The sequence below is a fragment of the Anabas testudineus genome, chromosome 2 (genome assembly GCF_900324465.2).
Source record: "Anabas testudineus chromosome 2, fAnaTes1.2, whole genome shotgun sequence".
NCBI classification, from domain to species: Eukaryota; Metazoa; Chordata; class Actinopteri; order Anabantiformes; family Anabantidae; genus Anabas; species Anabas testudineus.
Genome location: NC_046611.1, coordinates 21,475,203 through 21,502,938, shown reverse-complemented (window position 1 = coordinate 21,502,938; position 27,736 = coordinate 21,475,203). Strand labels below are relative to the sequence as shown.

General features: G+C 41.5%; 1 protein-coding gene across 3 annotated transcripts; it reads right to left on the bottom strand.

Moving 5' to 3' along the window:
* Positions 1-305: 305 nt before the first annotated feature.
* On the bottom strand, positions 306-27,537 carry myom1b (myomesin 1b). 3 transcript variants are annotated; one of them, XM_026361896.1, is made up of 41 exons: positions 27,439-27,537; positions 26,785-26,993; positions 25,038-25,172; positions 24,740-24,914; positions 23,607-23,764; positions 23,354-23,446; positions 22,513-22,601; positions 22,257-22,298; positions 21,512-21,673; positions 21,174-21,335; positions 19,322-19,463; positions 18,988-19,187; positions 18,735-18,788; positions 18,525-18,649; positions 18,220-18,403; positions 17,953-18,127; positions 17,751-17,872; positions 14,037-14,233; positions 13,806-13,932; positions 12,783-12,967; positions 12,574-12,688; positions 12,244-12,400; positions 12,039-12,145; positions 10,335-10,379; positions 10,109-10,245; positions 9,826-9,970; positions 9,418-9,477; positions 9,074-9,141; positions 8,819-8,932; positions 8,172-8,231; positions 7,808-7,895; positions 7,677-7,715; positions 7,470-7,575; positions 7,148-7,311; positions 5,470-5,506; positions 5,220-5,242; positions 4,742-4,797; positions 4,396-4,611; positions 1,600-1,741; positions 1,360-1,505; positions 306-402 (listed from the first exon to the last, which is right to left on the bottom strand). In XM_026361896.1, exons 2-41 carry the CDS (start codon positions 26,925-26,927, stop codon positions 355-357), a joined length of 4,743 nt encoding a protein of 1,580 aa, XP_026217681.1. In that variant the 5' UTR covers positions 26,928-26,993; positions 27,439-27,537; the 3' UTR covers positions 306-354. The 3 variants fall into 3 exon arrangements, with proteins under 3 accessions (XP_026217681.1, XP_026217680.1, XP_026217682.1); XM_026361895.1 differs by lacking the exon at positions 306-402 and having other exon boundaries at positions 661-1,505; XM_026361897.1 differs by lacking the exons at positions 306-402; positions 1,360-1,505; positions 1,600-1,741; positions 8,172-8,231 and having other exon boundaries at positions 3,344-4,611.
* Between the last annotated feature and the right edge of the window lie 199 nt (positions 27,538-27,736).

Genomic DNA, 27,736 nt, shown 5'->3' with positions numbered 1-27,736 from the left:
CCAAAGTTCATCTGAAGTTAACAAGAGGCTCCAGTGTTTTCAATGAGACATGTTAAGTGGATATGTTCGTAGGTTACATCCTTTTTGGTACCTGATTTCCTGATTTTATCATCCTACCACTGCAATTCAGCAGAGAAACATTGTCCTTTCTAAAAAAAAAAACACTTAATAATAATTATAATAATTCACTTGATAAATTCAGCTAATGCCACACATACACACACAAGCAAAAACATTTGTTGTAAAAAAAACAGTAAGGACATTTAGTTTTCACCTCTGGAGGTCAAAGGTGAGCAGCAGACCCTACAGGGTGCACCAAGACAATTCAGCAGAGGTTTTGGAAAACAGGTTGGGCTAAATGAACAGATCCTCAGCCTCACAGCACTGTGCTACTGTACTATCCTATAAATAAATGACAGGAGGAACACATCATGTAGGGGAAGTAGAACATTTCAATTCCTCATTAAACATCAGCTGAGTCAATGTTTTACAGAGACATTTCCTAAGACGTTTGTCACATGTGAAGTGGGATTGTTGGGTTTTCTATGTCATTTTTTATACAGTTATAACGTGACAGCTCAGAATGCAGCTTTTTTTTTACTTTGCTTTACTGAGTATGATTTGCAATGTAAAATTCAAACCAACAACTTAATGTAAATGTAACTCAAATTTAATAAAACCATATGTGAATAACATTTAAAGCATCTGTGTGAATAGATAGAATTACTCCATTAAAGTGGAGGATAAAAGGAGCAGCGGTTCTTCTTAGGTAGCTTTTGTTTTCACTGGATCTCTAACACTTGTTAGTTTGAATTATTTCCGCCCTGTTCACCCCAAGAATTTCTGCTTTGTTCTTCATGTTAACAAGAGACTGCTGCGTTATTTAAGCCTATAAATCCATGTTATTATGTACATTCCTACTTTTACTACATAATCCTACATATAAACTACAGAAACAACGATTTCCACCAATACATATTTCAGCAGCCCCTTTATTCATGCAAATGTGATGAAATTGATGCACACAGAGGCAAACAGAAGAAATAACTGTGTGGTTAATATTACGAAACCTAAATGTAATACTGTTTTCTGCAATACTCAATACAAATGTACAAATATGCAAATCTGTTATCATCAATGTATAACAAGAGCAAATACAACAACTTACTAGCATGATAAGTGATAATACACCAATCACAGTAAACATTCACAGCTCACAACAAACTTATACTACTGTATTGTGTCTACTTTCCTGTACTAGAGTCACTCAGTGATTTCTGGCTGTGTCTCAGGTGAGGCCTCAGCCTCTGGTTCAAGCCGCTCAGATGCATCTTCTGGGTCAATCTCTGCTTTTACTACCTCTGTTTGCTCTGACTCTGAAGCTTTCGGCTCTGCTGCAGCGTCGACTGCGACCTTCTCGACATCTTTTTGCACTTCTAGCTTCTTGCTTTTGCTCTCCTTGTTGCCTTCCACCTTTTCCACGGGAAGAGACTTACTTATAGATTCTGCAAAAGAAACAATTTTTAGTCAGCATTTCATCCGAGGCATACCTAAATTACGTCACACACAAAAACACATGTTCTATTCCAGCCATCTCACTCTTTCGCTTCTCCATTTTTGTTCCTGTCACTGTGGTTTTCATCCTTTCTTTCGGGGTGTTTGGACCAAACACTACGTTTCCTTCTGCATCAGTCCAATATGAAGTCACTCCTAAGTCAGGTGTCCCCTCTGTCACCTCCAGCTAAAAAGACAAAAGTAAGTTTTACAAAATAAACAAAAACTTTGTTCCGTAATAACAATCAAACTCCAGCCAAAAGAAATGTTCCACTACTCACCCATGATGTGCAATGAGAAGTCAGACCTATGACTGATTTCCAAAGAAATCCACTTGACTCCAGTACAAACAATGAAAACTTGCACAGTAAACTACACAGTTGTGAAAGAAATTTCACATACACTACATGGACATGACTTTCATGGTTACATTGACCTTTTTTCTGTACAACAGAGGACAGAGGATCAGCTGGGCCAGCGGCTCCTGACCATCCGAACCACTGTCATCTCAGCTGAGAGTGACTGAGTTTGGTTCATCTTCCAGACTTTGGAAAGATCTAGACCTCAGTGTCTTGTTCAATCCTGTGAGTGCAGTCAAACAAAACTATTGTATTGCATCCACAGAGAAACTAGGAGCTTTTGTCAGTCAACGGGAAGTTAGGAGGCCTTAGGTTTGATAAATTAATAATCACCAGTAAATTAATAATCTAAGTGAGGGAATGTGTAGTTTTCATGTTGTGTTTTTAGTTTTAAGCTTGTTTTGAGATAAGAAAAACCCAAATTATTTGAGCCAAATTCTTTTGCCTTTGTTATATTAAAGGTGATGTTGTACAGTCACTTTCCAACAGATAGAAAATGTTCAAATAAATAATTTAAAGCTTGATGCCATCTAGATAGTCGTGTTCATGACGAGTGTAGGTTAACCTTTGTTCACAACTGTAAGTAATCTGTTCACATATCAAGTGTGCATCCATTGATCGTTGAATATTTGTCAGAGGGAAGGATACTTCTGTAAATCTGTTCGGTTCACAGTAGTCCTGCTCTGTGAACTCTCATTTTCAAGAATTACCTGATGTGTTTTCTGTTTTCTGTTGCTTTAGAGAATCACTCCATTTAGCATTGGACTTCTAACATGTCAGAGGACTCACAAAAGACAAAACAAAATCTAACATACTGTTATGTTCAGTCCCTTATTGCTAAAGCTAAAAACCATTAGATCCTTGACTTCCCATAATGCAGTTTGTCTTTTGTTAGACACAGTGTCTGGTAAACAAACACATCTTCAAAGCTAAATTTCCCTTGTTGCACAGGATTACTGTTAAGACTGTGTCTACAAGATTACTCAAGTAACATCACTTGAATAACTTTTCCAGACTTTGTAAAATCTGTGGAATGTCCCTTTAACTCTTTGTGTGCTTTAGAGACACTTTGAAAACTCTCGGTCTACATCAGCGTCTATGACATTTGTGGCCTAAATAGTAGAAAACAGATTTAACTTGATTTAACTGAGTGTCATTAAGAACAATGGAGACAAATCTAAAATAAGATGTTCTCTTTCTGCTGTATGATAGAACCACTGGATGCTGGTGGATATAATATAAAAAAGGGGAAACAACATTAGTTTAATCTCGGGGTGGGGTGGGGGGGGGGTCTCCATGCTGGTGCTGGAGCTTCAGACTGTCCAAGTTTACTGGGTGTGAAAAAGGGAAGAGTTGACTGAAACAAGAGTGAAGGTGAAAGGTGCAGGGTTCAAACTAAAGTGACACACCTCAAAAAGGAGGAGGAGGAAGTGGGGAGGTACATGCTCATTTTTATTAGTGTCATCCAGAAACAGGGAAAATGAAGCAATCATCACTATCGTTGGTATTAACAGTGACGTCACAGTCTTCATTACAGTGGCAGCATTAATATCATCATCACCAAGAAATGGTGGACCGTGGATGAGATGTGATAACACTGGTGAATAACATCGATAACACCAAGTAGAGACAGGGAGTGAAAGTGATGTCGCGACCACAACATTCAAAGTGAAATGAAACAAACACAAAAGCAGGGAAAATGTCAAATATGGTGAGATGGCGAAGGACCATGTTGTAGCCCATTTGCTGCTTTATTTTCCAAAGCATGCAGTGAAGTTTTAGATCAATTCTGGCATCGATTCCAGCACCAGACGCTGAAAAGTTATCTTAATACTGTCCATGGGTTGTAGTAAGATCGATAATCTGCCATGAATTGAATGAAAAATCTCTCATGTGCTACATACTTGTCAGAACTTACAACAGTGCACAGGAAATGATGTTTAGTTTGTAGCAAATGGGATAAAACAAGCACCAACCATCCATTTTTAATACACATTGCACGCTAACTTCATGATTTCTTTTGTATACATCCATTGTGTCAACTCATCTTAAACTACAGTATGATCTTTGGCCTTCTTTTGTCAAGTAAAATTTAATGTAGTGTTCTAAAGCAAACAGAGAAAAATGAATGCCGCCTCTGTGCATGCACCTAAATTGCACCAGTAATATTTCTGAGGTAACATAATGTCACAAATGCCTTTTTACGTTCAGTTAGATTTGTTTTTGTTGGACCAAATGTCTAAATATATATCAGAATTTCAAGTTACCTTTAAACCACAGCCTTTTCCTGAACTGCTGGACACTTTATTTTGGGATTTAGCACCTCTAGATGTATGTTTTTAGTCTACACAAAACGTCTAACACATCCTCAAGCTTGTTTTTATCCATTCCCAGTGTTTCTCATTTATACATATTTACGACAAGATTTGGGCCACTTTTATTTTTTCTTGCCGCCCACGTCCTCTGGGATGAAGACACTTACGGTGAAGTCCCCGCTCTCTGTGCCGTACTTGTTCTTCACCAGGATGCTGTACTTGCCGGAATCCGATGTGTTCACGCCGGTGATGGTGAAGCTGGCAAACTTGCCAGACTCAAACTTGAGGATGCAGTGGTCGTCAGATGTGATCTCCCTGTCGTTCTTCAGCCAGGTGACCTCTGGCACAGGGTCACCCGAAATGTTGCAGGTGAGATTAAGAGCCTGAGGGAGGGACAAGTCACATCATATGTCCATAATATTGTACAATCTGATACAGCAGATAGATGTCTGTTGAACAGGTGTTATCCTATAAAGCTTATAATGTGCAGCAGGGCCAGCAGGAAAGGTTTACCTTGCCCTCCTGGATGGTGACGACATCAGGAAGACCTCCAGCTACACGGGCACGGCCTGAAAGAACATCATAGTTTACTTTAATAATCACCATAAAAACATTTTTTATTTCTAGCACACTGCCAAAGTGACTTTGTTAAAATGTGTGTCACACACTGGACTGGACTAATGCAGATTTGAGATGGTAAAGTAACTATGGTTAAGGTTACTGTAAAAAAGTGAAAGCTGTGCACAAACCAAAGTGATTTCAGAATAACAGATGCAAAAATCATCAGGTAAACATCCAGGTCAGGTTTAGACCATGTAGGTCAAAATGAGCATTGAATAATTTGGGAGTTTTTTAATTTCTGTGTTTTTTCCTTAGACAGTAGAATCATCCTAGTCTTCATGAATCATTTTGAGATACATCATTAGGTTTAAAAATGCCCAAACACAAACATTAAAAAATGTGAAAGCACTCTAGACAGAGTATCACTCACTTCTCTCTGCAATAGCAGCAGCTCTGAGGACGTGAAACAGAGGAAGCAACAAATTAGATCAAAGGTTATGAGAATCAGAAGTGAAACTTTGAAGGCTTAAACGAGTACAGCGTGTCTTCATGTATTTCCTCAACTGTGAGAGACTGTAGCTTTGAATTTACAGATAACATTATACAACGCTAACGTTATGTGGAGCTCTCCATAAAGTTAAATTGAAGATGCTAATGTGATTGTGGCTCCAGTAACTTACTTGAGTCTCTTGAATTCTGCAAAGGCATCATCAAATGCTGCAAAACAAAAACAAGTTGCAAAAATCTGAATTAGTTTTATTGGTCAAATGATTGATCTGAACTTGATATGAACATGATGGAACCTGGCTGGTTGCACATTGGAGTAAAGTAAAGTAAAACGGCATGTAGTTTTGTAGTACATTTATTCTTTTATCAAAAGCAACTTACATGTAAAATACAAAGGAAGCAACAAATAAAATTCAGGGAGAAGATATTTGGGGCAAAATGCCATGAGAGCAATAAGGGAGAAAGATTTGTTTAAGTGCGTAGAGGGTTGTAGAAGAGTTCTGTCTTCAAGAGGTTTCTGAAAATGAGGAGTGAGGCTGCTGAGCATGCACATTGCGTTAGCTTGTTCCCCTGTCAGTGGACCACTGAGCTAAAACACTTTACTTGAGATCCTTTTTCTCTGTGGTATAGGAGCAACCAGAGAGGGATGGTAGACCTGGATTAGGGTGCTCATGTAGGATGTGGCTGTTGACTTGACCACCCTGCAAGAGACATAGCTCCTTTTTTGGTTGATCCTAAATAAGATATACTACTGCGTTCTGGATCACCTGGAGAGGTTAATTGTTCTTATTCTTAGCCCTTTTAATAAAGCACTGCAGTAGTCAAGATGAGAGATGATAAGTGCTTGCACAAGGAGCCGGGTAGAGAGGTAGGGTCTGATTTTTCTGATGTTGCAAAGGGAAAAGCTGCACACCCGAGACAAAGGGGAGATGTGTTCAGTACAGTTTGGTTGGTCATCAGGGATAACACCCAGATTTCTAGCAAATTTTGTGGACTGTGTTGTATGGAAGGTCTGTTTAGAAAGGCTGGGTGGGCTTCTGAAGCAGTGGGGGCATTACAGGCATTTTTAAATGTGGTGTGGTTGGTGCCAGTAGTGAGAGATGCATTAAAGATTTGTGAAACTGTGGGTAATGTGGATGCAATAGCTTGAGGAGAAGAGGAGATGGGGTCCAAAGGACAGGTAGTAGGATGGCTAAAAAGGAGTCTCAGTCAGAGGGAACAATGACAAGAGTGAGATGCTGCAAAATGTCGCCCTCTAATGGACAAAAATGGGAGCTGACGTCAGCCACTTTGTTTGAAAGCAGCTGGCAAAGTCATCTGCAGTTAGAGAGGTGGATGGAGGAGGTGGAGATGAGTGGAGAAATGGTTTGAAGGTGGAGAATTGCTACCCAGTGTTTGTGCTATCCCTGTCGTGCTAATATAAGGTTTTAGGCTTGAGGACGCTGTGTGAGACACAAGTAGGTTCTGACATTCAGCCAGAGCAGATGGAGTTTCAGACATGTGGGATTTCCTCTCAGGAACCACTCCCTGAGTGTGTCGCATTGTTCAGGATCACAACAGCGAGCCAGAGATTAGAATGCGAGGGATAAGCAGCCTTGATTGCTGGGGGCCCAGGTTAAGACAGTGAGCTGAATGAAGGAGGGACTAATGTAGAGCGATGACTGAGAGGTTGTCCGTGGTGCAGTATTATGAGTTGGGGGAGTAAGGACCAGTTATAGAATAAATGTGGTCAGAAGCATGAGGACACTGTACACATTCATACATACGGTATAGTATGTATACGTTATAGTGAAGCCCAAGGACAATGTCATTGTGCCTCATGTGAGCCTAGAAATTTACTGTGAGTCTCACCTTGACCAGACAACTCCACAGACCTCCTCAGGCCGCCCTTCCCATCGTTGAACTCAATGGCATATTTGCCCATGTCTTTCTCGGTGGGCTCTTTGATCTGAAGCCACAGCTGCTCTCCCACCACACCACTCTTTATACGGTCAGAGAAGGCGATGGCTGAATCCCTGCCCGAGAAACAACACAGGAAACAATTCATAGAGATTGTGACATGAATGATTAGATCTACCCTTAAAAATGTCCTGTCTTTGTCAAGTTTATTATTATTATTATTGTTATATCACAAAAAAAATCTCATTGTTGTACACATGCTTAGAGAGCTCACTTGTAGTGCCACGTCACTTGGAGTAAATCGTTATAGTAGCTGACAAATGTGTAGAGTCGGATGCCTTCATCTGTGCTTGTGATCTTTAGTGGAGTGGAGGAATTGGCTGCACGTTAAGAAAATACCCAAATGTCATTATCCTAATGTTTTGGATAGAAGATAAATTAAAAATGGATCATTTACACACACAAAGGAGATGATTCTTACCGATAAAACTGAAAACTTCATTCATCAAATCTTTGAAACCTTAAAGAGAAAAAGATGTGATCATTTCAGGAAGTGATCTGTTAGCTGCATTTACTGACTGGCTTTATTAATACGAGGCTTCTTAAGGTTACTTTGATTCGTCAGATTCAATGTGGAAGTGTCCTTCCCTCTGTCATCCTTCAGGACAACCTCATAGACGCCAGAATCCTTCGTGGTGATCTGACACAGCGAGAAATAAAAGTCAAACTGAGTCATAAGCAACAAATATCACCAAGATTTTGTAAAGGTTTATGATTTGTATTCATCTGAAAAGCCAAGCTTTTCTCTTCTGCTAAGGATGCTGCAGAAAACACATATATGACAGAAAAGCAAAAAAGCAAATAGACAAAGAAACAAACAAACAAACATGAATTAAATAAACAAGCATTCTCAGGCAGAACGGCAAAACCAGAAGTGGCCATGGGGCCATGATGAAAACAGATAACTGATCCCAACTTTTAGTCTTCTCCGGATTACGTCGTCGGCAAAGTCTGCTGTGGCTGCGGGGGAGTCGCGCTGAAATGGGACACATGTGACATCATGTTTATATGTTATACTGAGGATGGTGTGCCACTGTAAGACATGCCATCGGACAGACATTTTAGAGACGGAACAGTGGGATGAGAATGAGGTCTGAAGTCGACAATGAAGATAAAGGTTAAAATGACATTAGACTTAAGAGAGCGCATTAAAACAGGGAAGAAGACAGAAGAGTTAGAAGAAAGAAAGTGATCAAGGCGTCCAGAAATTTAGTTTCAATTAATTTTAAGGGACGTTAATGCTGTTTCCTTTATTAGAAAGGAAACTTTTTCTTACTAAATTAGTAAATATTAAGGTTTTAACAACCCCCTGCAGACCTTTTCTTAACTTACTCCTACTCGAAAATCGAATCCTTTGGAAAAAAACATCAGGGTGAAAGATGCTCAGAATATGTTTAGAATCCATTTATTTTTGGATTATAGTCATAAAGAGAGCTGGACAGGAATACTGCTGTATACAGTCATATATGCAAATGAATTCAAGGACAGTTATACAGTACATAAATATACATATAAAAACATAAGCCCACACTTCACACCGTTTTTCTTTTCTCCTTTTCTTACCTGAGCAATTTCCAGTTTTAGCACTCCCTCTGTGAAGCCCAGGTGCTCGTCGGCCTTGATCTGGTGTCCATCTTTGTACCACAGTGCAGAGGTCTCCTTCTTCATGTTGCCAACCTGAAATGCAATCCAGCAGAAGAATTGGAAAAGGTCACCAGGTTTTTTTGTTTGTTTGTTTGTTTGTTTCTTTGTTTGTTTGTTTGTTTGTTTTGTTTAACAGAGCGCAGCTTTGAAAAAAGATGTTAAGTTCTGTCTCACCTTGCATTTCAGTATAACACAGCATTCTGGTGTCACCTCATAACTCAAATACTCGATGAAGTGAGGACCTGGAACAAGCATGGCAGTTAGAAAAAAGGAAGTACTTACATACAATTCAAAAGTAGAACAAGAGCATCTCCTGTTTTGATAATTGGTTTATATAAATGTCTGTTGTTGTTTTTTATTGTTGTTATTGTTTCAGCATAATTGCAAAAGGGTTTCCGAATGTTCAGTTTGGCTTTTAAAAGTATTTCAGCTTGATTCTATAAATCAGCTTTCCTTTCAAAAACAACACATATCTAAACAGCAGTGAAGTTGCTGCTCTGAATACCGATGTCCTGTACCTTGTTTTCTGAACCATTCTTTCCTCTGGAACTCAGATTCCTTCTGCAGACCCTTGAACACTGCCAATAAAAAGAGTTTAATGGGTTAGCAGAAGATTTTATGATTCAAAATGACACTTAACAAATCTAAAGTTTGTGGTACTTGTTGGGTTGTTATTAAATTATGAGAAATGAATGAAGACGCGCTTTCTGAAATATTTTACTGCCCTCTGGTGTCCATAGTGTAGAGTAGCTGAGCTTTACATTACTTCCTACTACACATAGTAAACCCAACTGGCTGATGTAATGATAATATTTTATTCTGGAGCTGCAAATAGCTGACACCTAGCAGCACATTTAACAATTTGTCTTCCCATGTTAAGAAGTGAGTAAGTAAACTGTCAGACAAACTGATGTAAATAAACGTACCCTCTCCTATCAGGACCAAGCTGGACTGGTTGGTAGCTTTCCCGTCCTGCAGCTGAAAGGTGAAAGTGCCCTCATCCGCTGGAGTCAAAGACTCCATGATCATCTCAATCACACCGGTGTTCTTGTCAAAGTTCATCTTGTATTTCTGCAAAGCAACGATGACATCATCCTGTTTTTAGTTTAACATGTTTCAGTTTACCCGAAGAAAAATGCACATATAACATTCCAATGTAAATTATTCATGTGAATTGCTCAAGATTTATTTCCCTTCTTGCTCACTGACCTCCCCCTGAGAGAGAACATTATCGTTGAACACATAATCAACTTTGCCGTTAGCTGACATCTTCTCCGCCTGCAGCCAAAAGCGAACTCTGCCCTTTTCCAGCAGTTCCACAGCCAACTCTGACTTCAGGGGAATAACTAGGTAGAAGAGGGGGGAGAGGAAAAAGTTAAAGCCAGCTTAAAGCAAACAAAACAGCAGTGACAGGATGAGGAGGTGATGCACTCACTGGGGAATTTATGGTCATGGCTGATCTCCAGTAGCCTCTTCAACTCTGTCAGATAAAAGAGAAACAGATACAGAGGGTGAAGCAGGTGAGGAGACAGCTGAAGAGGCTTCACCCCACAAAGGCTGCAGGGCCAGATGGAATCAGCCCAATGGTGCTGAAAGCCTGCGCTCCCCAACTGTGTGGTGTTCTCCAACATATCTTCAATGTCAGCCTGCATCTGGAAAGAGTTCCTCTTGGGTGGAAAAAGTCGTGCTTAGTCTGTTTAAGAAGTCAAGTCCCAGGGTCCTCAATAACTACAGACCAGTGGCTCTGACCTCACACATTATGAAGGCTTTTGAGAGGCTCATCCTGGAGTCCCTCTGACCTTGTGGTTAATGTCATCATACATCTGCTCCATCACACCAAGAACCCACCTGGACAAGCCTGGGGGCTTAGTGAGGTTGATCTTTTTTGATTTTTCCAGTGCATTTAACACCATCTGGCCTGCACTGCTGGGAGTGAAATTAAAAAACATGCAGCTTGATACTATCCTGATTTTGTGGTTCATAGAGCACCCCACTGACCACACACAGTACGTCCTCCTGCAGACACAGGTGCTCCACAGGGCACAGTTCTGTCTCCCCTCCTCTTCACCCTGTACACCTTTGACATCAGGTACAACTCAGGTCCTGCCATCTTCAGAAGTTCTCTGATCACTCTGCAGTTGTAGGATGTATCAAGGGTGGAGATGTCACCGAATACCAGACAGTGATGGACAGTTTTGTGGACTGGTGTGGACTAAACCATCTTCAACTTGACATTAGTAAAACAAAAGAGCTGGTGATGGACTTCAGGAAATCTGGGAGTCCTGTCACTCGTCTCTCTATACAGGAGGAGGAGGAGGAGGTGGTATCCGAGTACAAATACCTGGGAGTGTACTTTGTCCAGTCCAGTTTGACAACAAACTGGACAGGACAAGGAACTAATCAACACTGTACAAAGAGGTTCAGAGCTGAATGTACTTTCTGAAGAGACTCAACATCTGCAGCACCATGCTGTAGATGGTCTATGAGTCTGTGGTTCCAGTGTAATCTTCTATGATGTGGTCTGCTGGGGCAGCAACATGAAGGTGGCCGACATTAACAGACTGAACAAACTGATCAGGAGAGCTGGCTCTGTTCTGGGGGTGGAGCTGGACCCTCTGCATGTTGTAGCTGAGTTGAGGATGCTGTTTAAACTCCTCTCAATCCTGGACAGTCCCTCCCACCCACTACACAGTGTGCTGCTGGACAGAGGAGCATGTTCAGCCAAAGACTTATTAACATTAAGGGTTTAACAGGATACCACAGGAGATCCTTTCTACCTGTGACCATCAATCTTTACAACTCATGTCCCCTCTGTAAGGGGAACTGACAATTTCTTGTCATATCTGTTGTCATTCCACCCTGCCCTTAGTTATTGACCCATTTTTATTGATCTGTTTTCATTCATATTACATGTTCTGTATATACTGAGTTCTCTGTATTGATGTTATTCTGTACTTTGTACTCTGTCAGTTTTCTGGTTGTGGTTCCTTTTCTTTCTGTCTGAGTTGAGAGCAACTGTAACAAGGTGACACAATTTCCCTTTGGGATTAATAACATTTTTTGCAATCTTGAATCTTTAACTGAGGTTAAAGGGAAATACTAAAGAAACACATAATTCATATTGTTCTTTGTAGAATACCTTCCTCAGAGAGAGTGTAACTGGCTGAAGCACCATCAGTGTGGGTGACAAGACAGGAGTAGATGCCAATGTCCTCCTCCGCAGGAGTGTTGAAAACAGCTTTGGACCTGCACAAATACACAATATTGAAGCAATAAGAAACTGAATGTAATAATCAAGAAGTCTCAACTTAAAAAATGAAACAAAATAATAATGCAATCCTCACTTGTTTCCCTTGGTCTCTATAGTCAGGCGGGAGGGATCTGTGATTTCCTCATAATTCTTGGACCAGACAAATTTGGAGTCAGGGATCAGGTCACCACATTCAAAGTTCAGGGAGATGACACCATTATCATCAACATCCACAACGATCTCCTTGGTGCCTGAAAACCACAGAACATTTAGGGAACACTTGAAATTGAGTTGTGCAGTGATCATTTGGAAGCCTCTCCCATTTATTAACCCGCCCCAACATTTCCTGCAACTAGCAACTTGAATATGTGAAGCCCCTGCTCCCATGAAGCTCTCTGCACATCCCTGCTTCCTTTTCTTCTACCTGGTTTGGTCAGAGCTGGGACTGGCTCTGTGACGTCCGAGGTTTTTCCAACACCGGCTTTATTCTGGGCTCGCACACGGAACACATACGACTCCCCCTCTTTTAGGTTTTGAATCTGTAAAATGACAGAAAACAGCCAGAATAGGCACCAGCTGCTGCTACATGTGTGAGTGAATGTCTCAGGGAAAATGACACCAGGTGACGCCAACCTTGATGTACGTCGTCTCTGTAGCCTTGTTGTTGACACCTCTCCATGCCTCCTCAGGTGCGTCTGCTTCCTTGATATCCACGTAGTACCCATTGACTGGATTGCGTCCCTGGTACACAGGTGGTTTCCATAACAACACCAGAGAGTCATTTCGCACATCTCTTATCTGCAGATCGTGAGGAGGTCCTATAATGAAAATGGACCATCAGAAACACATTGGAAACACTTGAGCATGAAAAAACAACACATTGTTAAGTCTGATTGTGTTTTTCTGATGTCAGCGGGATCTACAGATACATCACAGGTGTTGGCACAATTATAGTATGTACACAGAAAAAGGAAATATGTCGACAGACACACACTTTAGACTTGATTATATAAACCGTGGTGTAACACAAAATGAAAAATGTCATTACATTATATGTGTCATGTTTTATTTTAATGAACAGATGTATTTTAAATTCAACAGGAGCCAGTCACGCTGTGTATGCAGGAGAGATGGACCGGGCCCATTGACACAGAGGATTAACCCCTCACCCATCCTATACAGGACCCAAGACTGAAAGAGAGACACAAAAGCTACAAATGAGTCCTCTCCATAGTTTGTGGTCATTCAGCCTATTTCTTTACAACTCATCACCAGTTTTGGTCATGTTTGGGTCATTTGTGGCTCCTTTGGTCAGGTTCCAACTATTTTGGGAAGTCATATCCTTTTCTAATCATACTGAGTCTGTTTTTGGTTGTTTTGTGGGTATTTCTGTGCCTTTGTGACTGTTATGCGTCTATCAGAAACACTCAGAAACACTCTAATCCATCCATGGCATGAGGACCAGGCACGTGCAGGCCCTGGATGCAACTTTTCCGTTATTGTAATTCAGTAGTGTCTTGTGAGTGTCTCTGTGGCACCGTGGCTGGAAAATAGTGTATGTTAAACACTGAAACGCTGTGTGTTGGGCCAACTTTTATTTTCTAGTTCTGATAATGTTCTGTGGATTCAATGGATGAAACAGGTGGTCCGACCAACCTGGTACAGCGATGGTCCACTCCTCACACAGGAAGGTGTCACTGGGCAGGGATGGGATGCCGACACCTGCCATATTAGCTGCTCGCACCTGGAACTGGTACTTCCTGTTCTCCTTCAGGTCAGACACCTACAGACAAAGACACAAGATGTCAAAATTTTTCTCAAGCCTTTTAAACTTATTCTATTTTTAGTCTATTGCTGAATCGAGAAGCATTTTTTGTATGCGCTCACCCTGTAGGCCCTCTCGCTGACAGCCTTAATGTTGGCCTCGTGCCACTTCCCAGGAACGCCATCAATGATCTCACGGTAATCCACAAAGTATCCAGTAATGTCAGCACCGCCGATGAAGGTTGGCTGTTTCCAGGCCAGGACCATGGAGTCACGCACACACTCCAGGACAGTGATGCCATAGGGTGGAGCAGGGGAGGCTGAGATGACAGAAAACTCCAATTAACGCCACAGTGCCTCGGCAGGGGAACAAGGTGACGTAATGGGAAACTAAAGTACTAAATGAGCTGATGCTTTTAATTCCCAAACACCTTTTTACACAGTTTCCCAGCTGCTATATTGAATTTCTATTTTTGATTCTCTGAATTCTTACAAAAGTGTATTTCAGTGAGTTTGCTGTAGCTTCGCTGAGCTTCAGTATCCCTTTATTAATTTGTTTTGTTCACAGAACAAAAGTGATCTTGTAGTATTGATTATTTCGCCCTCAGAAAAACTGTCACTTCTGGAGACAGGAACAGTCTGTGTGGATCTTTCTAGAAGTAACAAAATCCATCATCCTTCACCAAAAAAACGAACAAAAAAAGAAACAACAGGCTAGTATCTGGCAAGACAGGCCAAAAAGGTTTGTACTTGGCTTATAACATCTGCCACATAACCCCCATAGGACTATATCTGTATTTTTTTTGTTTTTGAACAAATTAAATAACCAAAACCCAGCAAGTTGAGCTGTAGGGGTGCTGGTCTCTAGTTTTTTTATCCTTGGGCCAAGCTAGGGCAGTTGTTATTCTCTTCTTCCAGCTTTAAATAACCTAAGCCTCTGTTGGCTGCAATGTCATACAAATAGTTGTGTGAACTTTGTACCTTCTCCTATTAGGGGTCAAGAAGTTGGTCAAAGTGTCCAAAAGGTTGATGACTGAAGGAGAAAACAGGGCACTTTAAAAAAAAGGTCTGAGGTCTAGTGTTGACCCATTTATCAGGTGCAGGGTGTGATTGTCTGGCTCCTGCTGGGTCATACTTGTGTGTTTGTTTGTGTGTTACAGTGCTGTGGGTGCTCAGAGTGGTGGCAGGTCCTCAAGTCAAGGAGGCACCAGACCACCAAGTGAGGGGGATGTGGGTGGGTGGTGGTCAGCAAAACTACTAACAAGCGTGACTGTGTTGAGTAAGTCTGGTGGTGTTCCACAGTGACTTACCTTGAAGAGAAGAATACCAGTTTACTGACTGTTATGTCAATTATACTTAGAAAGTCTGTGTAGAATATTTTCATGATCCCAAGTGGGGGAGTTGCTGGAGTTTTTTTCCAGGTTTGTTTTGCATCTTATTGAACAGTTTTCATCTGTGACTGGTTCTCACCTGTGGACTGTTTCCCGGGCCTCGCTGTGTCCCGATTAGCAGAAGCATCTACAGCGAACTTACGTGCCTGCCCAGCTTCAGGCTCATTGGCTGAATCTACAGCCTGATCCTGAACCTTGGCAGTGACTGGGTCTAAGTGTACAGCTGTGTCTTTGTCAGTAAGTGAGTTGGAAACTGAGTCTGACACAGACTCTGAGACCAGGTCTTTTGCAAGGTCAGGGGCCCAGGACACACTGCCTCTCTTGCCCCCCTTGTATTTACTCTCCATGGGGACAGTCTCTGTGAGGCCTGAGCTAGCAGCTCTGCATCCCTCCCTCGCTTCAGTGTCAGCCTGAGCTTTTTTATTGCAATTTTGCATAGTGTCAGGGGGAGACTGGACAGTTTCATGCGTGCCCGTCCAGTGTGGCCTGTGCTCGGTTAGTTGGCCCACGTTACCCCCTGGCCCCATCTCTGGCAACACACCATGAGGGATCCCGCCCCCTACAGGAGTTAGCAGAGAGAAGCAGAAGAGGTTTTTAACAAGACAGGCAAATCATACACTCACAAGTCGCAGCTTTTCCCAATCAGAAAACAATCAGACAGCAAAAAATAAGAAAGAAGCATAAACATAAAAAATATTCATTACATCAGCAAATAAACTCAGTAAAATGTCTTCATCTGACTGGGAGTGAAAAATGAAGACAAGATGGCCAACAAGTGACATCCATGTGAGGAGGCTTTGTTTGTGATTATGAGAACATGCAGGCGAATGAAGTAGAGCAGCCAGTGTGTGTGTGTGTGTGTGTGTGTGTGTGTGTGTGTGTAGGCTTTGCACCAACCCTTTATGAAAAAACACTGTACTTTAGTAATAAAGCCAATGGATTTCATCATCTCTTAGATTGTTGAGAGTAAATGCTAAAGCACACCATGATCTAATTCCCATGATGCAGTGCAGTTATTAAAAACTTTGGGCTGTAACTTTCCTAGTATGAAAGGTTCTACTGTAACTACAGCAGATAGTAGTATAAGAAGTACTAGAATAAGAGTTTGTTCCAATCTTTGTGTTCTGTCATAGGAGACGTTATTTGACTGTGCAGTTAAATACATTGGCATTCTTACTTTGTTTCATAAGGGAAAACAGAGCATGCTGCTCAGCACAAAGCTGGACAGTGAAGGTGACAACCAAAGGCTGAAAACTGTGTTATTTTTAATCCAGAGAGACTCTAAGGAAGACATGCAGGAAACCAGAAATGCATCTGACGACTTCTACAACAGTGCAATTGTTCTGTTTTGCACAGTATGTTAAGCCTTGACTTTATCATTGTAGAAATATGTTATTCACAGCTAAATTCAAAGAAAAATACATCTTAAACTACTAAAATAAATAAGAAAATTCAATTAAAAATACCACCATGCCGCTGATACTTATTGCAAAATCCAGAAACACAGTTTTTTACAGTTACACTGTGTGTACAGACTTATATTACAAATGAAGAGCTAGAATTGTTTTTTTTTTTGAATTAAAAAAAATCTCAAACTATTAGTACCAAAATTAACTGAAATTAGATCACATTTTCTTAAAAAGTCATCACTTATAAGTCTGTGTGCATCATACTCTTTTTACTAAACTCAGTTTTCATAAATCTCAGTGATTACAATCCAAACAGAACAATACCACTGTGAGCTTAAGTGCTAACAGGAAGTTAAGACAGAGAAACCCGGTACCAGTGGAGGAGGTGTTTGTGTTGGTTCATTTAGCACCATGTGAAATTGTCAACACGTCTTGTGCCCAGGATAGGTGTGGGATAATGGTGGTTCTGGGGGGGTGGTGATGGTGGTGGTGGTGGTGCGTGACATTGGGCTTGTTTGCAACAACCGCTGAATTGGATCACCTTGATCCAAATTAGAGGAAGTGTACAAGTCCTGACCCTGCCTCAGGCTGTGCAGGGAGGAGGAGAGGGTGGTGGGTGGGTAGATGTGGCTGGACAGGGTGTTGGGTATGTGGGGCACACAACAGTGCAGAATAATGTGACAGGGTGACAGAGTGGTGCCATGGTGGAGGAAGTGTGGGGAGATAGATGCTGATGATAAAAACAGCTGAAGACAACAGAGCAACAGTCTACAACATAACCAGTGTTAAAATACCAAAAAAATGCAAAAAGATTATTGTTTAACATTTCTCCATTTTACATTAACAGTAACATTCACCAACACTACAACACCAACAGCTAAGTTTAAATATTATTAAAGGAACTATAGAGGATTTGTTTTATTTAAACAACTAATCTGAATAGACAAACAGCACAAACTGTAATTCCGAGCATCTTCTGACTACTACATTAGCTTCTGGTATTTAAATGCACAACATTAGCCCTCCATGTCACTCACCAATGGCAGCTTTCACCTCCACAGGCTCAGACTCCTGGGAGAACTGGCTGAGCCCTGCAGCGTTCACGGCCCTCACCCTGAATACATACTTCTCTCCTGTTATTAGACCGTGGCAGATGAACCTGCAAAAAAATATTTAATCAATTCTGATAGTGGCAATATATTATAGACATAGCTCATGGTAAAAAATATGTAATTTTACCTGGTTGCATTCACAGGTTTGTTGTTGCATGGCTCCCACACTTGGCTTCCCACAATACTACCTTCAATATAGTATCCAATCAACTCTTTGGCGTCACGGGAAGCTTCCCACGACACAACGACTGATGTGTCTGTGTTTCTAGTGGGAACAACTTTGCCTGGGGCAGATGGGATATCTGTGAACCAGAACAATGTACATTTTATGTCATTAACTGAGAGCGAAGCAGCTTTAAAGCGAACATGCGTGTATGTTTCTGTGTTCTCAGACCAAGCTTGTCGCCAACTGTGGTAGCTTCAGTCGGGTCAGAGGGTTCACCGACACCGGCGGAGTTGCAGCATCGGACACGGAATCTGTAGGATTTCCCCTCAGCCAGATCGAATAGAGCAAAGCGAGGAGACTTGACTGGGATCTCTGTGTTCACCCTCTGCCAGCTGTCTGTGCCAGAGACACACTGACAAACAAGGATACAGACTTAGGGTTGTGACAATGTAAATCCAAACTAAATTTTTTGTTTTTTAGTGTAGATTTTCTTTAAAAATAAAAGAATATGTTGTCAACGAGGTGTAATATACCTTTTCCACATAGTACATGACACCCTCAAGGCCTTTCTCTCCAGGTGGCTTCCAGCTCAGGACCACATAGTTCTTGGTTGCCTCTGTCACCTGTAGTTCAAGAGGTTGGCCAGGAACAACGCCCTCTAACGGACAAAACATAAAACATAATATGACACAGCGGCACACGAAAAAGGAACTGGTCATCATTGAGAAAGTGAAAGATCCTACCTGCAGGTTCCTCCTCAGTGACGATGATTTGGCCTGTCCAGGGAGCAGAAGTACCTGACAGTAAAAACATGATCATGTTAAAAATCCAATGTGCACTATGATTTTTTTTTTCATGTGACATTGACATTGACCTGTTTAACTTTTAAAATGATTAAAATGTAACTGTATGACTTTCATGAGGTAATAGAACTGAGTATTTTCAGGATGTGTGTGACCAAACATACAGTTAAGTTAGAAGCCGTGGCTGCAGTACCTCTCATCCGGGCTCGGTCAGCTGGGTCCATAGCAGCCACTGGTTCAGAGACTCTGGATGGATGGCTCATGCCACTCTTGTTGACAGCACGCACGCGGAAAATGTAGGAACGACCCTCCACCAAGCCAGTGACAGGGAAACGGGCAAACTTGACCGGTGTGTCGTTGCACTGGATCCAGTGGGTGGTTCCAATCTCACACCTGTAAACAAGTATAAAATAAATCAAACATTTTGAAATAGTTTATTCCAATATGTACAGGAAGTTTATGTACCAAAAAAAATCAGCAGGCAAAATGGCTTTTAGAGGGTAACAGGTATTAACACACTGCCTCACCTGTCCACAAAGTAGCCCAGGATGGAGTTGCCACCATCGACAGCTGGTTGCTTCCAAGTGACAATAATGTAATCCTTGTTGGCATCCAGACAGCGAACATCCAGAGGAGCACCAGGAGCTCCTTCAACTTCAGCATCAGCATCTGAGAATCATCATAACAGGGCTGTAAATGTGGGCATACTTTCTAATGATTGCTGTTTGATGCATTGTTTTCATATTTATTTATCTTAGACCAACAAATGTGTCTACAGTGACCTGTCTGTATTATAGTTTGTTGTTTTTACACAAGTGTATAGAACTGTGCAGCTGCAGGGCTCAATGCCAGGAATGTCTCTGGTCCTCAACTCAAACACAAGCCGAGGGAAATCAGCAGCAGGAGGACAGAATTAGCAGCAGCTCTCCCCACAGTGAAACAGGATAAGATACAGTACGAGGTCACTCTTAAAGAAACATAGGACAGAATCTGGGGAACCTAGAAAACACTTCACTTGCATCATAAAGAACATCTGTGTATGTTATGTGTATGTGAAAATAAATAAAAGAATAATAAAAAAGGAAATAGATTCATTTGTAATTCTAATCATGGGGCCGTGTCCAGCCCACTCCCACGTCCTTATACATCAATCTACGGATAGCTTTCAGAATCACAATGTAAACCTGGTGAATCCTCAGATGGGGTCTATTTTCTAGCTTAATCAGCACAGATTCTATGTCCCTAGTTTCTACTCACACAGTCCACACCATGCCTGATGTTGACAAAACTACAGCAGATATCATAGACTGTGACCTGAGAGTCATCAAAGTGTGTGAAGCTCAATCGTGTGCCATTTAAAATAATATATAATAATAAATCAGTAATTTTTGTACTGAACCTTGATGACACTTAACATGGAGAATCTAAGTGTGTTGCATTTCTTCCTCTCTGCCATTGTTGTAAGATGGAGGGCAGTAAGAAAACTGGGCAGCCTATTGTTTCTCCTTCAAGCAGATATTTACAGTATCTCTGCTCGCAGCTATACTAATTCCACAGCAGAGCTCTCTGAGAATAGTCTGTCTCCAGCCAGGCTCATACAGGGTTTTGTTATGGAAACTGAACCTGGCCTCTTTTTCATTGCAATAAGGGGGTCTATTTTCTAGCTTGTTCATCATACTCAACATTGTTCCTCTGGAGTGTCTGAAGCTTCAAAAGGTCAGACTGTCTCTAAAGACAGCTAAGACAAGCTTCACTAACCACTTTTTCCACAGTATTCAAACAGATGCCAGGGAGTTGCCACTCCGTGGCGTCTCAATTAAAGCACTTACATTAAAACACTTGGATTATTAAGTGGGGTATTGTCATCAAGTGCCAGAGGACGTGCTGTTGTAACTTTGACCTTGATCTGATGACATACTTGGCAAAACAAAGCTGGAAGAATCCCACTGCATTTAGCTTGTGTTGACTAGGGTTGCAGTGAAAATCTCTGTGGAGTGATACCTTAGATACATAACATTTTAAAGAATTAAAAGCTTGAAGGTCTTTCCTAAATGTGCACGAAGTATGACTCTAGTTCAGGCTTTGTTGATGTTTCGATATTCAAAAAATGGTTAGCATGATGGTGAATGGGCCAGACTCAAAGCTTTGAGTGCTCTAAAGGAGTTTCAGACTGAGAGGCAAAATTAGAGCAGGATCATGTGAGTAATTTAGGCAAATAGTTGACATGTCTTTATATGCATGGAGGAACAGGCATGATTGAATTTCCTCTGCTAACATACAGTAGGTATTTTAAATACAGTAGCAGCCATCTGCATGTCCTACAGCTGACTGCCATACCCAATTTAGTAGATAATTGAAGAGAGTTAGCAAAGCTTCTACCTCTGACAAAGACATAAGCCGAGTAGGTTTCATATCCAGACTTGGTGGTGACGCGCAGGGTGTACAGCCCTTCATCCTCTTTGTTGAGGTGTGTGAATGTCAGTGTGGCTCGGTCTCCACTCCAGTGCATGTGGTGCCACTTGGAAGGAGACAGAAGGACATCTGGAAAAGAGGCCAGCAGCATCAGCCAGGCAACATGAAACTGGTAAATGTTTTCCTTTTTTATTAAACAATATACCAGTAAAAGAAATGCATTAGAAATGTTAACAAAACAATGGAACCAAGTTTATAAAAAGTCCAACCAAAGCCATGTGTGGTTTCTATCTCCGTCTACTTACCATCTCTGTACCACTGGACCTCTGGCTGGTAGCGGTGCAGGGCAGGGTAGATGACGACCGTACACCCCAAACTCATGGTCTCCCCCTCTCTTCCAAATGATACGCCAAACTTATCAACAATGTGAGTCTGGAAGGTGATGCCATACTCAGACACTGGACCCTCTGCAGATGAAGCAGGAGACAGCAGTGTCAGAGCTTTGGCCAGCGTTAAGTGTGCAACAGCGGATTCACAGGACTGTAAAAGAGACTGTTATCGTATCGATAATGAATCTGATGTGTAAAGAATCGGAAAAAAGACAAAAACGAATGCACAAACCAAAGTACTGACTCTGAAACTAGGATGCACTGCTCACAAAAGAATCAAGGAGCGAACAACTTGTTGTAATGCATCAATCAGTGAAACGGACATTCACAGACTTTAGCTGAATTAGAGTAGTTCCAAAGTACAATTGACATCTGCAGCCCAACACAACATCTCCACTGATGCCAATTGTGTATAAGTAATCAGCAGCCCAGCAGGAGTAAAACAAAAAGCAAACCTATTGAAATGGTAGCTATTGCAGTTGCATGTGATGTTTTCAACAAAGATAAAAAATGGTAGCTGCAGCAATTAAAAATAAGACAACATGCCTTTGAACTTGATTTTAAGGTTTTTTACCCCTTGCTTTTTGAGAAATCATAAATTTAGCTGTAAATGCACAATGCAGCAAAACATAAAAACAAACACAAATGAATTCACACTTACGCCTGGGTGCTGGAAGGAACTCATCAACTTCCCCTTTGAACCCTGTGGAGAATGACAACAGTCACTTGTAACCACAATATTTTACTAAAAGATGCACACAAACATTAAAGTGTTGGTTATGAATAACGTGGAGTGGGAGAATACACTGCTTTTTCTGTGATGTGAATATTTTTGTGATTATGAGAAAACAGTTTTTAGAGTTTAAACATGTCCAGAGTTTAGGGGTGCGATGGTGCAGGGACTCGGTGAAACCTACTCTTAACAACCACTGAGGCAAATGCAGACAGCTCCCCCTTGGAGTTCATCGCAGAGACGCGATACTGCGCCGTGTCATCAAAATCACATCTGAAAGTGGAGATCATCAGGTGATCAATGTCCATGATGCACACATTCTGTCTCTCAGGGAGTCATGTGTACAGCTCACATCCCCCTCCTCAAACCCAGCCCACTCAGCTATGTGAGCCCTGACTGTAAAGCGTTCCACGACTCCTGGCCAGGAATACTCTGGCAATAAATAGGCACCACTGATGATGTCATCTGCATCAGGTGGTTTGGGTACACGTACATGAAATTATTTGCTGCAACAGAAACTAACAATCAGACTCAGGAGACTCATTCGATTTCAACATGAGGAAATTGTAACGTAGTCACATTTGTGAAAACCCTTGGAAGCTTTGGCAACTTGTTGAAATGGTTGAATGTGATCTTAGCTATCTTTAGACGTGCTCTTTGTTATCTGTGGCGGCCTGGGAAATAGTGTGGCTCTTGTCCAGGTCACAGTTCTGTGGTGTCAACCTGTTTAGGCAGGGACATGGACAGAGGCATGAAGACTGAAGACTTGGTTCTTTCAAAAAGTCATTATTAAAAGTGGTTATATATTTTTTCTTACTTAAACTCATAAATTGAACTAACCAAATGTGATCTGCAGGATCTGTATACAAAACATCATTAACATAACCACCATTTCTCAGAGCCAGAGAAATGCAGGTGTACAATAAAAAACAAGAAAATGAAATGGAAATAGTTGCACTAGTCCTTCAAAACATTGAATTGCAATCACAGTGGATCTGGGTGTTGATGTATGAAGCAACACCTACCTGTTAATCTCCAGTGAGTGCACGTTGTATCTGCTCTCAACTTTATACTTGCCAGGGTTGGCAAGAGGGTCAACTGCCACATTGTTTTTGTACCTTGTTGTGGGAGGTAGAAAACACAACAGACGACAGACCAGGAGAAGCAGAAAGAACATAAAAAGCATGAAAACATAAAACCATGGAAACTACATGGAGCAGGAAGTTGAGAGGACGGGCTTGAGGTGATGTTATGGGTGATGTACTGTCTGTGACCCACCAGACAACCCGTGGGTCGGGCCAGCCGCTGACAGTGCAATGCAGGCGCACGCACTGCTTCTCCCACACGGTGTGGGAGCGCGGTTTGATCACAAATTCTGGGGCGTGCATCAGGCTGTCTTCGTTCATGCGCTTAAAGTGTTCCTCGTGTTCATGGATCTAAACAAAACAAAACAAAAGATTAAATGTATAAAGACAGTTGTGCCATTTTTTCTATTCTCATATTTTTACCAGGCATCCACAAAGCATGCTTAAAGCAGAAACAAAGCAAACTCCCAACATGTCTCCATTTGTATTACACATGCAAGATGTGCTACTCAATATGTGCTATGAATAGGCCCTGTTTAGTTTCCAATCCAGTAACACAGAACAAAATATGACAACACCCGTGGGAGACTGCTTCCCTGTGTCTCAAGAAACACAATCTCCTGAGGAATTTGTCACCCGGTCTTAAAGATATCTGGCAGAGTGGACACTGATGAATAACAGTGAGGGGCCTCACAGCTTTTATGATACTCAATGAAGGCTTGGGTACTACTTCATTTAATCACCCAGGCACATAAATAACTCTGTTGTGTAAGGAGTAGTAGTAACAACCACTTAACCACAGGCACTTGGCATTTCCAAGCACTGCCACACTCATTTACATTTAGTTATTTGGCATTTCGACACTTTTATCCAACTTACAAGTGAGGTACACAGAAAGCAAATATCTGAGCCAAGGAGACAAACTTTAAAGTAAAGTGCTCTAGAAGGAGCTGTTTCAAGTGCAAGTTGTTGGTTTTCGTGTTTTTTTAGCAGTCTTACTGCTATACAGACACTAATTGTGATGTCACTGCAAATTATCATTAAATCCTATCTGTGATATTATGAGGAAGAACATATTTATGACTTGGCGTGGTCCACTGTGGTAGCATCTGTATCAGGGTCCAGTCTGTGGTGAGAAATGTAATGAACAAGAAAAGCCAACATCGTGGAATGGTTTGTGCACAAACATTAGGTCAGATACTAAGATCTAAGCCATACACTCAAATCACAATGTACGCAGTCAGGTGTAAAAATGATAGATTATCCATGTGGTAGTAAAAGACGATGGCTTTTTTTGGATAAAGCTTGAAAACCCCTCTCACTGACCCTTTTGTTCTGAGAGATGCGCTCGGCCGACTCGCGCATGACCTCCTTCCTGGAGATCTGCTCTGACCTCTCCATCTCCAGACCACTGGTGAACATATCCCTGCGGGCCATGTATGCAGCTGTGTCCCTCACCCTTGATTCCTGTGTACCCGAAAGTCCTGTAGCAAACTCTTGACTATGAGTCAGCAGAGTTAAGCCATGTGGACCGATGTGGGGAATAAGGCATAGCATTAAAACTGGAATAACTTAAAAACAGCAATCTTGCAGATCCAGTCTCATATGGTAAAGAATTTATTACCTGCCCCTGAAGATAGGCACTACATAGCCGATGATTTGGTTCTCTCTATCCACAGCCAAGTAAGTTGGCTTGGCTCTCTTGGGTATGGGGCTCAGTCTGTTCTCGTCCAACCCAGAATGTGAAGACACGCTAAGTCTGAGACATATAAAATACTATCAGCCTGGCACAGTGCCAGAGAACTAGCAACAAAACATCAGCATGTGGGGAGGAAGCGTGGGGTCAGGGGTGGAGGAGATGTACATGAAGTTTCAGTAGGAAAGCAATGTAGAGGGCTTAGTTTTGGTTATAGCGTTTTTACACCTACAAAATAAATCTGTTTTCCAAATCAATAAAAGACAAATGACCATCAGTGAGGACAATCACTACTCAAATATCCCAAACAACACCGTTTCCCGGTACAGTTTACTCATTATCAACTACATCAGAGCTACAAACTTCATACCACTGATATCATCATATCAAATAACCAATTTCAGAAGTGCATAAACAATTAATTTAGTTTTTCTCTCTCTTTCTTTTAGGACACTAAGTCAAGTAGAAAGGGGTTTAGTGAGAAACTCTTGAAGGTTTTCTAACATTGTTACATCTAATTGGGTGAGTTTTCCACGCTTTACTCTGCAGAATTCAGGTCAGACCCCAAGTTTATCACTTTGGAAGCAGGGCAACAATATCTGTCATAGTAGAGTGGCTGTCAAGAAGCCATTTTCCCTCTATCTATGTGTCTGAATCTTGTAAGCACTGGTAATTTAAAGCGTCTTGACTTGTCAAGATTAGGGTTGCAGCCAATCTTTTTAAACTGGACCATAAATGCAGTTTGATCTTGTTATCATAACCACCTTCATGGTGAAATCATCATCACATCATTATCCTCCTTTAAGTGCCCAGTAGCCCATAGTCATGAGTGCAAAGATCAGATGGTGTTAGTAAAACATAAAACCCTCTGACCTGTTCACACTCTCTCTGCAAGAGTATTTTAAGATTTACCAGTCACTGAAAAAGATGGACTTGCCATAAACTCAGTGTGCTCTATTTCATCCTGACACTGTTGGCAAAAGGAGTAACACAAATCCTGATCAGCATTAAATCTTTCTGACGATGAATAAACACAACTGATGAAGCCTCTTTCGTTAATCAAGTGTTATTAATTTAAGAAGGCATACACACAAACTGTGACACCTACACCTATGACCACAGTTTAACTATGTGTCTTCTCTACTAAACACCAGGCAGCCGATCAACAAATCTGAGCACAGAATAGAAATCACAACCAACATCTGTCCTCATATCAACTGGGAATAAAGTTTAAAGGACAATACATAGCTAACTAAAACCCAAACTATGCACAGGTCAAGACTCTATTTCAGTCTCTGCCATATACCATAACTCCACCCTTAAAAACCCAAACCAAATACCGTTAAAGGTTTGTCAGCAAGTTCAACACACACAGGGTCTCTCAGTCTACATGCAAAGAGCTTCATGCAGGATTCAAAGCTGTTTTTAAGGATTTCTATGATCCTCTGGTGTGATTGTGGGGTCATCAACGTCAAAGAGGGAGAAAGATGGTTAGTGTATGTGTTGTCAATAAGGAGGGAAGATGATCTGTGACAGGGAAGTGATCCAGTAAGGGTGATGTAGATGAACTCAGCTGGGTACTGGTAGATGGCAGCATTACAGGGATAATAGGGTTTTCCAGTGACAAAAGAAGGCTGATGAAGCTATGACCCTCCATCCTTCTCCTCCTTCTTACCCCCTGCTCCTGCTGGTGCTGCTGCCAGCAGCATATCTGCTGCTGGACTGGTACTGGCTCAGTTTAGACTCGGTCTCCTTGCTACGGTAGCCACGGTCGTAGTGGCGGTGGTGCTTCTGGTAGAACGGTAAAGATCCAGACATGCTGCAGGCCACTCCACGTATGAACAATGAGTCTACGAGTTCCTCACTGCCTATTTGTTTGTCTGTCTGGTTAGTTAGCGTTCAAGAGAAGGGGGATTAACAGCTGTGATAGACAGTAGGTTCATCATGACTTTGACTGAATATTAGACATTACAGGCTTTAGATGGAATCAATAATTGGCTGCATAAACAAACTGAAAGAACAAACAGTATTCATAAGAAATTCAAGATAAAACTGTTAAAAAAAACAGTACTATGTAATAATTCTGTAATCCCTGATGAGGATGCTAATATATGTAGTTATATTAACATTTTCTCAAGCCTAAGTACACTAAAAAACACATTGAAATGAATGGTGTTTTCACACCATCATGAAACCTGCAGCATCAGCTACCAAGACATGATATTAGATTCAGGCCATCAGGCACAATTTCAGCATGCTTACACAGACAAATGCAGCAATTACGACCAGGCTTATCACATCTTATCCCCGCACAGCAGTTGCCACTTACCCCACACGAAATCCCTCAAACTCCAAGCTTTAATGGAAACGATGGACCAACTCCACTTAAAGCTTGATATCCCAGCAGACCTGCAGGTAGGTGCGTACGGCGCTGTGGTCTACACAACAAAAATAATATTGGCCCTTGCCAGAGTGTCCAAGCAGCAGTCACAGCCTTTTATGGTGAGGGTGGAGATAAATATAGCTGCGAGCAGAGCTGGGGGGCAAGTCAACTCCCACAGGGCAACACATTTATGGGTGCAGGTCTCAGCCAATGAGCATCAGTGTCTGCAGGTAAGTGAAGTAAG